The sequence below is a fragment of the Schistocerca americana genome, chromosome 3 (genome assembly GCF_021461395.2).
Source record: "Schistocerca americana isolate TAMUIC-IGC-003095 chromosome 3, iqSchAmer2.1, whole genome shotgun sequence".
NCBI lineage: Eukaryota > Metazoa > Arthropoda > Insecta > Orthoptera > Acrididae > Schistocerca > Schistocerca americana.
In genome coordinates, this window is record NC_060121.1 from 891,552,670 (window position 1) to 891,569,644 (window position 16,975).

Here is a 16,975-nt window from a genome sequence, read left to right on the forward strand (position 1 = left end):
ACTGTGACGTCGCGGGTTTGTCTGAGAAAGTCTTCTAGAGGGTGCTCCAAAGTTTCAGTTCGAGTCGCTGCGACAACTCCGAACAATACCGCTCACCGGTCCAAAGTGGATCTGAAGATCTTCGACAGTGTCTAAGCTGCCTAGAGTGTTGTTTAGTGCACCAACTGGTCTTAGGCTCAGAGCAGGACTGTCGCAGACTAGAAATATTATACACACATCAAAAAAGGATTTGCATCACCCCGATTTCCAAAACTCTTGAAGACAGACGCTGACTTTGGATATTCTATCACACACACACTATCTTTGACAGTTCAGAGATGTCACTAAACCCGCCCAAAGATGTAAACAACCGTGCACGAGCAGCTCCTATTAGACGGAGGGGGTCCGACAGCCGATCAGTTCCAGTCATTCCACCAGGAAGAAGGTACACGGCTCGTGTTGTTTGTAGTTCAACCATGCGCAGACGGTCAATATCGCAGTTCGATTGCGTCCGCATTGTTACTTTGTGCTAGGAAGAGCTCTCAACAAGGGAAGTGTCCAGGCGTCTCGGAGTGAACCAAAACGATGTTTTTCGGACATTGACTGACAGAGAGACAGGAACTGTCGATGACACGCCTCGTTCAGTCCGCCCAAGGACTACTACTGCACTGGATGATCGCTACCTACGGATTTGGCTCTGAGGAACCCTGACAGCAACGCCACCATGTTGAATATTGCTTTTCGTGCAGTCACAGGACGTCGAGTTACGATTCAAACTGTGCGCAATACGCTGCATGATGCGCAACTTCACTCCCGATTCCACGACGAGGTCCACCTTTGCAACCTCTACACCATGCAGCACGGTTCAGATGGGTCTAACAACAAGCCGAATGAACCGCTCAAGACTGGCATCACGTTCCCTTCACCGATGAGTGTCGCATATTCCTTCAACCAGACAATTGTCGGAGACGTGTTTGGAGGAAACCCGATCAGGCTGAACGCCTTGAACACACTGTCGGCGAGTGCAGTAAGGTGGAGGTTCTCTGCTGTTTTGAAGTGGCATTATGTGGGGCCGACATAACGCTGCAGGTGGTCACGGAGGGCGCCGTAACGGCTGTACGATACCTGAATGCCATCCTTCGTCCGATAGTGCAACCATATTGGCAGCATATTGGCGAGGCATTCGTCTTCTCGGATGCAATTCGTGCCGCCATCGTGCACATCTTGTGAATGACTTCCTTCAGGATAACGATATCGCTCGATTAGAGTGGCCAGCATGTTCTCCATGAACCCTACTGAACTTGCCTGGGATAGATTGAAAAGGGCTGTTTATGGACGACGTGACCTACCAACCACTCTGAGGGATCTACGCTGAATCGCCGTTGAGGAGTGGGACAATCTGGACCAACAGTGCCTTCATGAACTTGTGGATAGTATGCCACGAAGAATACAGGCATGCATCAATGCAAGAGGACGTGCTACTGGGTATTAGAGGTATCGGTGTGTACAGCAGTCTGGACCACCACCTCTGAAGGTCTCGCTGTATGGTGGTACAACATGCAATATGTGGTTTTCATGTGCAACAAAAAGGGCGGAAATGATGTTTATGTTGATCTCTATTCCAATTATCTGTAGAGGTTTCGGAACTCTCGGAACCAAGGTCATGCAAAACTTTTTTGATGTGTGTACAAAGGTCTGTTTGTGCCTCATTCAATAAATGTGTGATGTGCTTGGAATAGCGCCCATGTTTATATTGACATCATTGGCACCTCACTGTTTTTTGTCAGCATCCTACGTTGACGATGGAGAACAGCAAAAGCAACATGTATCACCAAAACGATACTGAGGCACTTTATTTTGCTGCAATTTTTAGGCTTAAATGGTGTATAACTCATGATGATTACTGAAACCTATGTTATACGCTAAATGATATCGTGAAATCCACCACGGCCACCGTGTGTCTCTCATATGGGTTGTCAGGTGAATTTCAACAGGTGTTCCGGCAAATATTTATAGTTTCGTTTTTGCAATATGTAGATGTACTCAGCCCAAGTAAGTCCTGCTCATCAAGACTTTTGTACGACATTCAGAGCGGACGGAAATGTCGTCGGGGCTCATTTTGAAGCAGGACTGATCACTGAATACAGTTCTAGGCCAGTCTATGAGATTACAGACCTAAAACATGTATGGAGGCGCCCCCGACGGTGGTGGGATACCAACCTGACTGTCGCCCATCACACGACCCGACAACCAGGAGTGATGGCCTGGGTTGACACTTCATTTCACAGCAGGACCCCTTGGTAGTCATTCGCGGCGTCTTTACAGCACAGCGGTATGTCAGTTATATTTTAAGCCCAGTTTGGTGCCCATCATTGCAAGCCATACTGGGCTTAAATTTCAGCAAGATAATGTCTGCCCGCACACGGCGAGAACTTCTACTGCTTGTCTTCCCACTTGCCAAACGCTACCTTTTCCGGCGAGGTCGCCTAATCTCTCGCCAATTGTGAACGTTCGGATCACCATGCGCAGGGCCCTCAGAGCAGCTCGTCATTTTGGCGATCTAACGAGCCAGTTGGACAGAATTTGGTACGATAACTCCTCGCATACCCTTCAGATGTGGACCAACACGTAATTGATTTGTTCAGTTTGTGAAGCTCTATTTTCGGATAATTCCTTCTTGGTGCTTCGCTTTCTGGTTTTTTTCTCTTTTCTTTTTGGGAAGGAACACCTTGATTGGGAGGTCGCAAATTCAATAATCTTTAATAGGGCTCACTTCAGAATTTTGTGTTAATAATTGTGACAGGAAAAGCATTAGCTGCCAACGACTCACCATGTGCGTCAGGAGGGCGACAGAAAATGAGTTTCCAGGAGGTGCAGAGGTGAACCTTCTATGGGATGTATGAATTACAAAATAGGCATCGTCGACATTCATTAAATGTTAAAAACAAATCTTTAATTGGCACCATGAACACCGAACGAAAATTGGCCCGGCACGGTGATCGCAAAGGTTCGTATCCTGAAGATCGAAGGCAAACTCCTTGGGAGTTACAAACTGTACAGGACGTTCATTTAAGTATCCACTCTTAAGGACAGCATATAAAATCAAATTGTGATAATGGAGTGATGAGAATTACTGGAATGTGATGACATGCAACCCAATACGAAACAGCATTTCGTGGAGCTTATTATGAAACTGGTTACTCTTTAACGCGTACCTGCATGGAAAAAAAAACAAACGAAAGAACATCCAGAGGCTGAATTTATCTAGTGGTTCCAGGAGGTATGAAATGCAACGTCACACACTTTTCAGGAGGGATAGCTTACTCTAAAGGAGTATGATTTTTATACGCAGACCAGGAACCAAAGAAAAGCAAGCTATTTTTATCACCGAATTCGTCAAAAGCAGTACTCATACCGTAGTTGTATACGCCCATTTTCCCACTTTGGGCAAAGTACATCCAACTTCTAGCAGCACGATAAATAACCTTCCACGCAATTTACTATCAAGGTTAACAGTCGGCATAATTGTATATGAATGCTTTAAGGCATTGATGTTAGCAGATATTGATACAATCCTCTTGGTACCTTTCATATGCGTTTCCTCTTCATACTACGATACGTCGGAAACAAATTCCTTACTGTACGTTGGGATAAGGTTTTTTTTTTTTTATTTCATCTACAAATTTTCTGGGCGATTCCACAGTTTGCTGTGCATCTTCAAGTTGACGCTTGGCTTGAAATTTCGTTGTTTTACGTATTCCAATTCTGCAGCACTGTTTGAAGTTATGCAACCATCCGCTGCTTCCCTTGAAATCACTTGTAATCTATATCGCGCGCAGTTTGATGTGGATAACGTAGTTGGCCACGATCATGGATATTCTGCAAATTGTATCCAGTGTCCTTGAAACGCAGAAACACCAGTTTTTGTAACAAATGCACCTTGTCCTCCCTCGAATATATATACTTTTTCTTATACACTTCACTGTCATATTGCTAGGACTTATTCGAAATCTGTTCGATTCTTTACTATGCCATGGACGATCTTCCGTGTACGTAATTATGTTTAGTATCTGCTCCTTGGACAAGGACTCTTCTTTACTACTTTTCACTAGAGACGGGATTTGTTGCTCCCTGTCCGACAAGGATGATGGCATGGCTCGACGCATATGTCAGTATCAAGTTTACTTGTTAAGCACGTATCTTCATCATTGTACTCCTCATGTACATTGTCCACACAGTCGAGCGTATACGACACCACACATTCCACTGACTCATCTTGAAGAAACGGTGATATTTCGTTTGCCACTTCTTTCTCACTCTGCGAAATTCTGTGGTTTCCTTCCTGACTGTACGTCAACTCCGGCAACCGTTGTTGTATATATAATGCAATATTTGCTGTATTTATCGTTGTCATTGCTCTGCTTTGTATCAACACCAATAGCATTGTAGCACTATTGTGAGTTACTCGTCGACTAAACAATTCCACTACGATCCGTAGTCTCATGCTATGCTCGCCATTGGATACCTCCAGTCTCACCCCTGTTGCTATTAGCTGCCAATATTATGGTTTTTAGGTAGGCAATATGTGGGGCGTCAAATGCCATAAACATCACGGGCCCTTTGTGACTTCCCACTCAAGGGGTTCCTTGTTAGTGTGTATACATACTGGCTGCATCCGAAGATGCGGGTAGTAGTCTCGAAATCGGTCACGACACAAAGAACATGCTTGCGGTCAGTGGCGAATTTGTTCCTAATCTCAACTCAAAAATTAATTTCTTTCGTAATTCTTGTTTTAAAAAGCCTTTTATGTTATCATTAGTGTATAGGTAATGTTTCACAATGCCAATGTACCTTTTGATGGGAGTGTTGCTGTTGAATGGGAATATTTGTGTGGAGCTACCGAGGACTGGGAGATGGAAATGTGTGCTCGAGAAGGAATGAACTATTTAAATAAATATTTTCGATAATTCGTGAATGGTACTTTGCCGTTGCTCTGATTTGTATCAACACCACTTGCACAGTAGCACTGTTGTGAGCTGCTCGTCGACTAAACAGTTCGACTATGTTCGGTAGTTTCATGAAGTGCTAATGACGAGAAAGTACCAAAATGAATTCTTACTCTGCAGTGAAGTGTGCGCCGGTATGAAACTTCCTGGCAGACTGCATACTTTTAATCTTCTCGGAAGACCAGGAAGTTATTCGCATCTGGAAATCTCTGTCAGAAAAATGATTGGATTCTGCTGACATTCATTAATCATGTAGAAGTGTACGTAAATTATAGCGAATAGTATGGTCCTGTGTTACGAGGGCTATTCGGAAAGCAACATCAGATACCTCGCGAAATGGAAACCAAAATAAAAATAAAAAATGTTTTATTTGCAACATTTAGCTACACCTACCAGCTGCTTCTGTATATAGCTGCCGCTCGAACTTAGAAACATGTCGTACCGTTGTACCAACTTCCCAATACCCTCGCCATAGAAGACAGCCGCCTGTGCTTTTCGCCAATTCTCTATCCTGATCTGCAGCTCGATGTCCGTGCCAAAATGCTGTTCTCGTAACCAATGTTTCATGCGAGCAAAGATATGAAAATGAGGAGAGGGCCAAATACGGGCAGTACAGTGAGAGACCAAACAGTTTCCATTGAAACCGCTGCAGGATCTTCATCACTTCCCCTTGGTGTGTGCGGCCGAGAATTGTCGTGAAGAAGGAAATGCACGACAGTTACGCTGTGTGGCCTGCATGAAATTAGGCGAAATCTGTCACAGGCGCTCGTACTTGGCCGGAGACACTATTTTCTAGGCATCTTTAGGTGCGCACTGTGCGCTCAGAGGTGAAAAAAGCGAAGCGCCGCGATCGACGGGCATACTAGAGATACTGCCCAACACACCTGTGAAAAGCTTCATCGGATTTTAACTGTGATTTCCATTTCGCAACCGATCGGACTTTATGTTCCGGATAGCCCTTGCATATGATGCGACTCTGAATTAGAGAAGCGTTAGGGGCGTATGAACGAACGAGTAGTAAATGTGGTGGCGCGCCCAACTGTTCTGTAGTGCTTTTAATAAAGTGAATGTTCCGTCACACATGAAGAACAATATTTATTATATTTCGTCACAAAAGAAAAGAAGAAGAAAAAAAGAGATTATATTGATCTCTGAGCTCCCGTAGTTAGGGTATAATCATTTGTCCAGGAGGACATGTCTATTCCACTACAGCCATCACACCATAGAAAACGCCGAAGTTCCGCTGGGCGATAATTAAGTGTATCCAGAACATTATATGCAATCACAATATGTGGACATAAAAGACTTAATTTTATTTTAATCCTTCACCTTGGAAGCGTACTGTCATATCGCTGGCTTGGTTGCGGAGTATCTTTGCGGGCAGCCGCGTCTGTCGAGTCGAGCGTGGGACACGGAACTGATATGTTGTGTAGTGAGTAGCTCTGCATGTGAGAGGCACTGTTAGTATGGAAGTTGAAGTGTTGCTACAAGTGCTATTATAGTAAAGTGATGATATATGGAAATGGTGCAGAGGAAAGTGTGTCAAGAAGTAATTGAAAATGAGCAGTGCCGTAAATAACGTATTTATGTATCCTCTCGTTGCGTGTCGCACAGCATCGATCATCCGCGCCGTGTTCGGTCTCCCGGAATGAACTGCTGTGAATCAGTAAAAATTAGTTTCCATAAAAGAGTGCAGTCAAGTGACACTGATTTGCAGCGAGCGTGAGGACGTGCTCACGTGCGTTTCCACTTTATCAACAATCAGCCTCGCCGCGACGGTTGCGCGCACGCTCGTACAAGTGAGAACTCGAAACTGAAAAATTAGCTTAACAAACAGTGCTATATCACTACTAGTGACAAGGAGGACTATTACCAGATATCTGTATGTGTGACGAGCGTAAGAACTTTCGTTCGACCATTCGGCTTCCGCATCATCAACAATCACCAGCGTCGTGTCGGTTACGCGTACGGTCGTCTTGAGTGATATTGTGGACAGATAATCATCAAGATTGTTAATTGGGATAAACATTTACGACTTAGAATGTAAACAGTGCAACCTGTGATTCCTTATCGTCTCAGAATATAGATGTTCATACCAGACATAGGACAGTGTTGTGTTTTAACGTTGAGTGGCTCCCCTAAACCCGCTTGCATATTTCAATAGATAATTTCAGGCAAGCCAACAGCAGTGTGGAGCAGAACAGTACGACCGCCGCGGGATTACCAGGTACGCGGTGTGGACAGGGCGCACGGTCAAGAAACGGTCACGAAACGGCAACCAGTTTAAGGGTCCTCCGCCCCCATTTGTACTCCCGGGCACGTTACAACCTGATACGTAGTTTACTGTAATACTTAAAAATTACTGCTTGTGCATACTAGTTGTCACTGGAGCTCAATAGTGTATTACATAATTATTACAAGAATTCGCCTAACAGTACGTAAATATTCAGTTTGTTCGCCCTGGGCACTAAAATATAAATTCGTCTTCGCTGCTGAAATGTTCTTTGTGTATACTTTTATGTGATCTTTACGTATTTCTTCAAGATATAAATTTTCCAAAATTGTGAAAACGAATAACATCGCGAGCACTTTAGCCAGACACCAAGTTGGCTAGCGATTTGGCGGAATAGGTAATTATTCGAACCAGCATATATCTGGCTGTTAAGGATTAGTGATGTCGCAGTACCCTTATACTTTATTTACAGACTGGTTAAGTGCTGACTGACGCAGAATTTTCTCTGATTGTAGACATTTCGCATCCGTCATTTAAGATTTACCCTGCTTGCATTTCCTTTTAATACACGGTAGAATTACGTTAATGTGAGCACCGCCTATGTTCGACGTCAATGCACAATAACCGCTCACAAACGGCAGGTGGCAGCACGGGCAGCAGAGTGCATATAAAGTGTGTCGGAGAACACGTAAAACAGTGCAGTCGTTACCCTAGTGCGGAAACAGAGCGGTTTATCTGACGTCCAGAAGAGCGTGGTGGGCGCTGCAAGAGGAGGTTATTCAGGATTTGACAACCGTTCACATTAATGAGACTGGAGAGTGTATAATTTTAACATTTATGTTTCAGTGTTCCATTATCACCTTGGAAGTTTCGAGACCTTTAGCAAAGACTGTGTAGCTACGTAACACTGTATGTGTAAAGTCATCAGAACACTGCAATAATCACACTTATAGTGTAACACACTAACAATACACTTAATAGGACTAGCTTCCCGAAACGTATCGCGCTGAAAATAAATGAAGGAAAATCGTGACTGTAGCACCAACTGTAATAGTATAACAAGCTAGACCATTTTATTAATCTCAACTAACGTGGTTCGCGAGAGCAGTGCACCTCGTGTTTTCCCTATCTTCATTAGATAGCTGCTTAGCGCATGTACACTGCACGACAAAAAACTGAAGCACCCAGAAGTGTATGAGGATATCAGATGAAAATGCACGTGTTGACAGCGAAAGTCATGTTGTTTCAGTGGTTACAAAACTGAGTGAAATTTCTAAATTATTTGGCAGTATGAGGTCCCTTATCAATATGATACTGCACCCTTTCTAAGCTGGATGGATGCACTGATTTGGGCGGCAAAGATGTCAAAAGGCTATTGCATCGTATCCTGGGATAAGGTGTCCTTGAAATTATGAATGTTGGCCTTGGGACGGAGTAGACGTCAGGGCTGATACCACTCAGATATGAGGATCTTTCCGACCTTGCAGTGCCTGAATATGGTGATGTGTGGAGGAGTATTGTCCTGCTGAAAAATGGGGGGACGATACTGCTGGGTGAGAGGTGACGAATGAGGGCGCCGGGTGTGTGTGACGTAGTGTTGTGCCGTCAGAGTGCCGTCAATGACTACCTGCCGTGACCTGAAGTCATACGCGATGGCTCATCACACCATTACATAAGTAACAACACTGTGCCTCGCCAAAACATTGGAACAATGGGACCTCTTCCCAGACCGCCGCCATCTCAGCGACGGAGGATTCATCTCATCAAAACGCGACGCTATGCGTTATCAGCCTACGGAATCACTCCCGACGCAACCTTTCTTGTTGTAGTCTTAACGGCAGTCCGTGCATGGAACGGTAATTCGCTGGTACGGTTGCTGTTGGTCTCTGACCAATGGCATGAGACGACACCGAATGTTGCAAAGTGTCGATTACTTGGACGGCAGACGCAGATGGGAAGGGGTTACGATGTGCTTGGTGCACAAAACGGCGAGCCTCCTTTGTGGTGGTCAGACGTGGTCGAACCGTAGAACGATTATGCGTCCTTTCACGTTTCCTTACAGTCTAACGTCAGACGCGTGTCACACTCGAATGGCTTACAAATTTGGACATGTGCACTTTCGACGGGGTGCCCAAATGGAGACCAAGAATGAGATACCTTTGAAACCCTATCTCACGAGTATGCGGTGTGTTCGTGTCCTTTATTAATCACTCATTATCTGATGGCATTCAAGGACCTTATATATTCAAGCAGGGCAGGTATGAACTCTAAACAGAAACTCCGTTAAGGAACTATGGTGGCCATTCTACTAATCACAGAGAACTGCAACTGTAATAATTTACAGTGAGGTGACAAAAGACAGGAGATGCCTCGTAAAATCGTGTCGGAACTCGTTTTTCCCGACGTAGTGCAGCAACTAGACGTGACATAGACTCAACAAATCGTTGGAACTCCTCTGTAGTACAGCTGTGCTGCCTCTATAGCAGTCCATAATTTAGAAAGTGTTGCGATTACAAGATTTTGCGCACGAACTGATCTCTCGATTATGTGCCACAGGTGTTCGATGGTATTTATCTAGGGCTATATGGGTGGCCAAATCATTCGCTCCAGCTGTCCACTGTTCTTCAAATCAATCGCGAACAACTGTGGCCTGGTAACATGGCTTATTGTCATCCATAAAAATTCAATCTTTGTTTTGAAACATGAATTGCATGAATGGCTGCAAATGGTCTTCAAGTAGCCGAGCATCCTGAGGTGTCAGTCCATTCCATGTAAACACAGCCCACACCATTATGGGGCCAGCACCAGCTTGCATAGTGCCTTGTGGACAACGTGGGTCCATGCCTTCGTGGGGTCTGTGTCACACTCGAAACCTACCGTCAGCTCTTAACAACTGAAATCAAGTCTCGTCTGACCAGCCGCGTGATTTCCCAGATGTCTCTGGCCAAACGCACATGGCCACAAGCCCAGAAGAGACGCTGCAGTCGATGTCGCGCTATTAGCAAAGAATCTCGCGTCGGTTGTCTGCTGACACTAACGCCAGATATAACCGCACTGTCCTAACGGACACATTCGTCGTACGTCCCACATTGACTTCTGCGATTATTTCACGCAGTGTTGCTTGTTAGCACTGACCACTCTACGCAAACGTCGTTCCTCTCGGTCCTTCAGTGAACACTGTGAGCCACTACGTTGTCCATGCCGAGAGATAAATCCTTAAATTTGGTATTTTCAACACTGTGGAACTCAGGATATTGAATTCCCTAAAGATTCCCGAAATGGAATGTCTCGTGTGTCTAACTCCAATTACTATTAAGCGTTCAAAGAGTGTTAATTCCCACCGTGCGGTCATAATCACATCGGAACTCTATCCACACCACCAGAGTAAAAATGACAGCTCCGCCAATGCACTGGCCTTTCACAACTTGTGTACATGATGCTACCGCCATCTGTATACAGGGTTGTCCATTGATAGTGACCGGGCCAAATATCTCACCAAATAAGCATCAAACGAAAAAAATACAAAGAACGAAACCCGTCTAGCTTGAAGGGGGAAACCAGATGGCGCTATGGTTGGCCCGCTAGATGGCGCTGCTATAGGTCAAACGGATATCATGTGCGTTCCTTTTTAAATAGGAACCCCCATTTTTTATTACATATTCGCGTAGTACGTAAAGAAATATGAATGTTTTAGTTGGACCACTTTTTTCGCTTTGTGATATATGGCGCTATAATAGTCACAAACGTGTAAGTACGTGGTATCACGTAACATTCCTCCAGAGCGGATGGTATTTGCTTCGTGATACATTACCCGTGTTAAAATGGACCGTTTACCAATTGCGGAAAAGGTCGATATCGTGTTGATGTATGGCTATTGTGATCAAAATGCCCAACGGGCGTGTGCTATGTATGCTGCTCGGTATTCTGGACGACATCATCCAAGTGTCCCGACCGTTCGCCGGATAGTTACGTTATTTAAGGAAACAGGAAGTGTTCAGCCACATGTGAAACGTCAGCCACGACCTGCAACAAATGATGATGCCCAAGTAGGTGTTTTAGCTGCTGTCGCGGCTAATCCGCACACCAGTAGCAGACAAATTGCGCGATAATCTGGAATCTCAAACACGTCGGTGTTGAGATTGCTACATCAACATCGATTGCACCCGTACCATATTTCTATGCTCCAGGAATTGCATGGCGACGACTTTGACACAAGAGAAACACTGGGCAAAAGAGAAATTACGGGACGATGACAGATTTTTTGCACTCGTTCTATTTAGCGACGAAGTGTCATTCACCAAGAGCGGTAACGTAAACCGGCATAATGTGCACTATTGGGCAACGGAAAATCCACGATGGCTGCGACGAGTGGAACATCAGCGATCTTGGCGAGTTAATGTATGGTGCGGCATTATGGCAGGAATGATAGTTAGCCTCCATTTTATCGATGGCAATCAACTGGTGCAATGTATGCTGATTTCCTACGTAATGTTCTACCGATGTTACTACAAGATGTTTCACTGCATGACAAAATGGCGATGTACTTCCAACACGATGGATGTTCGGCACAAAGCTCGCGTGCGGTTGAAGCGGTATTGAATAGCATATTTCATGACAGGTGGATTGGTCGTCGAAGCACCACACCGTGGCCCGCACGTTCACCGGATCTGACGTCCCTGATTTCTTTCTGTGGGGAAAGTTGAACGATATTTGCCATAGTGATCCACCGACAACGCCTGACAACATGAGTCCGCGAATTATCAATGCATGTGCGAACATTACGGAGGGCGAACTACTCGCTGTTGAGAAGAATGTCGTTACACGTATTGCCAAATGCACTGAGGTTGACGGACATCGTTTTGAGCATTTATTGCATTAATGTGGTATTTACAGGTAAACACGCTGTAGCAGCATGTGTTCTCAGAAATGATAAGTTCACAAAGGTACATGTATCACATTGGAACAATCGAAATAAAATGTTCAAACGTACCTACGTTCTGTATTTTAACTTTAAAAACCTACCTGTTACCAACTGTTCGTCTAAAATTGTGAGCCATACGTTTGTGACTATTACAGCGCCATTTATCACAAAGCGAAAAAAATGGTCCAACTAAAACATTCATATTTCTTTACGTACTACGCGAACATGTAATAAAAATAGGGGTTCCTATTTAAAAAAACGGAGTTGATATCCGTTTGACCTATGGCAGCGCCATCTAGCAGGCCAACCTTAGCGCCATCTGGTTTCCCCCTTCAAATTAGACAGGTTTCGTTCTTTGTAGTTTTTTCGTTTGACGCTTATTTCGTGTGATATTTGGCCCGGTCACGATGAATAGACCACCCTGTATGTGCATATCGCTACTCCACGACTTTTGTCACCTCACAGTACCTACCTGTTGATGGTGTCACATTGGCACCCGACCACGTCTGCAGGGTGGTTCAGCTCTTCTGCCAGGCGGTATACCAGCAGCAGCGTTAATAGCAGCAGCACGGAGCGTGCGCAGAGCCTACCTGGCAGTGGTGGCCCAGCCCCTGGTAGCCGGGGGCCCCGTGAGGAAGGCGACCTCCGCAGTCTGCGCGTAGTCCAGCGAAGGCGTGCGGGTACGCCGACACAGCGACTGAGACACCGACACCTGCCGGCGTGGAGAAGAACCGCGGGCTAATCACTGCAGTAGACTGCCGCGAACACGAACGCAGCGCAGGTAAAGGGTCTAAATAAACTTCGAATATCACTGGAAATGGAAAAACTGGTAAAAGCCGACCTCGGGGAAGAGCGGTTTGGATTCCGTAGAAATATTGGAACACGTGAGGCAATACTGACCCTACGACTTATCTTACAAAATAGATTAAGAAAAGGCAAACCTACGTTTCTAGCATTTGTAGACCTAGAGAAAGCTTTTGACAATGTTGACTGGAATACTCTCTTTCAAATTCTGAAGGTGGCAGGGGTAAAATACAGGGAATCAAATGCTATTTACAATTTGTACAGAAACCAGATGGCACTGGTTGGGATGGGAGTAAGACAGGGCTGTAGCCTCTCCCCGATGTTATTCAATCTGTATATTGAGCAAGCAATAAAAGAAACAAAAGAAAAATTCGGAGTAGGTATTAAAAACCATGGAGAAGAAATAAAAACTTTGAGGTTCGCCGATGACATTGTAATTCTGTCACAGACGGCAAAGGACTTGGAAGAGCAGTGGAACGGAATGGACAGTGTCTTGAAAGGATGATATAAAATGAACATCAACAAAAGCAAAACGAGGAGAATGGAATGTTGTCGAGTTAGCTCGGGTGATGCTGAGGGAATTAGATTAGGAAATGAGACACTTAAAGTAGTAAAGGAGCTTTGCTACTTGGGGAGCAAAATAACTGATGATGGTCGAAGTAGAGACGATATAAAATGTAGACTAGCAGTGGCAAGAAAAGCGTTTCTGAAGAAGAGAAATTTATTAACATCGAGTATAGATTAAAGTTTCAGGAAGTCGTTTCTGAAAGTATTTGTATGGAGTGTAGCCATGTATGGAAGTGAAACATGGACAATAAATAGTTTGAACAAGAAAAGAACAGAAGCTTTCCAAATGTGGTGCTACAGAAGAATGCTGAAGATTAGGTGGGTAGATCACATAACTAATGAGGAGGTATTGAATAGAATTGGGGAGAAGAGGAGTCTGTGGCACAACTTGACTAGAAGAAGGGATCGGTTGGTAGGACATGTTCTGAGGCATCAAGGAATCACCAATTTATTACCGGAGGGCAGCGTGGAGGGTAAAAATCGTAGAGGGAGACCAAGAGATGAATACACTAAGCAGATTCAGAAGGACGTAAATTGCGGTAGGTACTGGGAAGTGAAGAAGCATGCACAGGATAGAGTAGCATGGAGAGCTGCGTCAAACCAATCTCAGGACTGAAGACCACAACAAAACAATATCATTTTTGGCACCATTGCAGAACACTGCGATCGTACCTTTAATAAAAGGAACAATCCACATAGCAAGAAATTTTTGTATTTAATTCTGGTTACCGGTGTCGGTCTTTAAGACCTTCCTCAGGCAAAGGCTCCAGGTGATGCGAAGAATCAGTGCACAGAACCGCTGGGTAGCATCGACTGGCAGCTGCACTGCTCAGCAGTTCGGCACAGCTAGTAGCCAGTAACAGAGAGGAGCTCTGTGCATTGGTTCTTTACGTGACGTGGAACTTTGGTCTGAGGATGGCCTTGAAGACCGAAACTGGTAACCAGGATTAAAAATATTTTATTTATTTATTGTTCTCTTTTTCCTTTTTTGATCTGTGATGCTAAGTTATTGAAACTTTATTTTTAATCGTGCTCCATTCTACAAGGTGTTTTCATAAGAGCGCGTAAAAATGTAACAGAACATAAAGAATTCACCACTGAAGAACATGAGGTAGGCAACCTGGGGTCGAATAAGTCAGTTTAATGAGGTATGGAAGTAAACATGTCTACCGCTCTGTCTAGCACTATAGTTTTCCAGCTTATTCAAAGATAATATGCGTACAAGTTTACAAGAACTATGCAGTTTATTTACACGTATATTCTTTATTTCAAGCAAGGAAACTAGTAGGACCAGCCTGATTACTTGGAAGTCATGAGGCAGTAGGCCTGCTGAATGGGCCACCTGTACTTGACTTTAGTGCAGAGATCAAGATTTTAAACATGGCTGAAACAGCAACTGTTGAAATTCTTCACGGTAAATGATAACAGCCAAACAGTTGCAGGATAAAGATTTATTAAAATCTATTATTTATTAAATCTTAATGCAAAAGAGTCCTAACTGAGTTGTTGGAGAACGTACCATTGCCTGTTCGTGAGGGAATGTGGGTACAACAACATGACGGTGCACCGCCTCACTTCAGTGTGTTTGTCTGCAGCCATATCAGTGCTGTATTTTATCGTCGCTGGATAGGGAGGGAGGTCCTATTCCATGGCCTGCGAGGTCAGCTGACCTGAATCCATTTGATTATTTCCTTTTTGGATATCTAAAGTCACTTGCGTATGAGTCCCCAGTGGATACGGAATGGATTTAGTTGCCAGAATTGTAGCTGCCTGTGCTATTATTCGAAACACACCAGGGATATTTGTCACGGCGCATCAGACTCTTGTTCGCCAATGCCATTCTTTCATTGATGTTGATGGCCGTCAGTCTCAGCACTTTTGTAAGATACAGTAAAAATGCCACGTTCATTATGTCAATGAGGGTATTTGCAGTTAACTGTAATTAATGTAAATAAAAAAGTACACAGTATGTGTTTTCATTCTTATTATCTCCTTAATCTGGGTTCTCCGACCCCAGGTTCCCTACATAAAATAACTCAGTAGAGAATCCTCCACGTCCTGCTAAATTTTTGCACGTTCTTACGGAAACACCCTGTATAAATGGTGTGCCATTCATCTTAACCATCCGGAATAACTTTCCACATTACAAAAAGATGTATCAATACCATGAGAACATGCCTGCCTTTCTTGTAACCTTGTTCGTTACGAAGACATGAACAGCAGTACGTCCTTGCTGAAGTAGCATCCTCTATTTTTCTAGTCAGTAATCCATTTCTGCCCCTGAAGATCTGTTCAGAAACATATCACAGTGTACTATTCACGTAAATATGACGTCATGAAAAATGTAACACAAAATTGACTTTCTGTCCTGTATCAGCTGACAGTGAAGGCACCTGGGGTAACGTAACTGGTCTACTAACTGGAATTGACAGTAAGCAGATGCAGACAGGAGTATAATACACCCCAATCATTACCGTTCTGCTAACTTACATTCTGCATATATTAGACGCATTTCTACCACAAACAAACACACACACACACATACACACACACACACACACAGCCGGCCGGTGTGGCCGTGCAGTTCTAGGCGCTTCAGTCTGGAACCGCGTGACCGCTACGGTCGCAGGTTCGAATCCTGCCTCGGGCATGGCTGTGTGTGATGTCCTTAGGTTAGTTGGGTTTAAGTAGTTCTACGTTCTAGGGGACTGATGACCACAGATGTTATGTCCCATAGTGCTCAGAGCTATATATATATATATATATATATATATATATATATATATATATATATATATATATATATATATATATGTGCGTGTGTGTGTGTGTGTGTGTACGTGGTACTATAGGATGGAGAAAAATTGGGTCACGAAATCTTTTTGGATAGCTGATGTCAGTAGAAACCAAAATAACTAATGTTATGTAGGTCGACAACGCCCAATTTTTAAACTACGGTAACATGGCGCAACGCGCTCCGATTGGCCGCGGAATTCCCCTGTTGCCGGATGCTCTGCACAACGCATGATCGCGAATGCCCTGCCTGCCGGAGATCGCGATGTATCCAAGGCTGCCCGCACGCTCGGTTGTAGCGCGACAGCCTTCCACTCTGGAGGCCTGGGGGCGAATCCGCCAGGTTCCCGACATATCTATTGTAGCTTGGTTTTGAGACGTACCGGGAACAAACCCGTCAGCAGCTGTTAGTTCGCAAACAGAAAGTGTGAATCGACAACCATTGCGCTGCCCGTCAACTGACGAACGCAACAGGGCAATTCCACGGCGAACGGCCTTACCGCTGTGGTAACAGCGGTTCCCGTCAGATCATCAAAGTTAAGCTCTGTCGGGCTGGGCTATCACTTGGCTGGGTTACCTTCCGGTCTGCCGAGCACTGTTAGCAAGCGGTGTGTACTCAGCACTTGTGAGATAAACTGAGGAACTGCTTGACTGAGAAGTAGCGACTCCGGT

General features: G+C 44.5%; 1 protein-coding gene across 2 annotated transcripts in view; it reads right to left on the reverse strand.

Annotated features, from left to right (window-relative positions):
* LOC124605356 (proton-coupled amino acid transporter-like protein pathetic) overlaps positions 1 to 16,975 on the reverse strand; it is a 431,929-nt gene that overhangs the window by 53,182 nt on the left and 361,772 nt on the right. For both annotated transcript variants that reach the window (XM_047136981.1, XM_047136982.1), the window contains exon 5: positions 12,730 to 12,851. In XM_047136981.1, the coding sequence (XP_046992937.1) occupies positions 12,730 to 12,851 (122 nt within the window). The remainder of the gene's footprint in view (positions 1 to 12,729; positions 12,852 to 16,975) is intronic.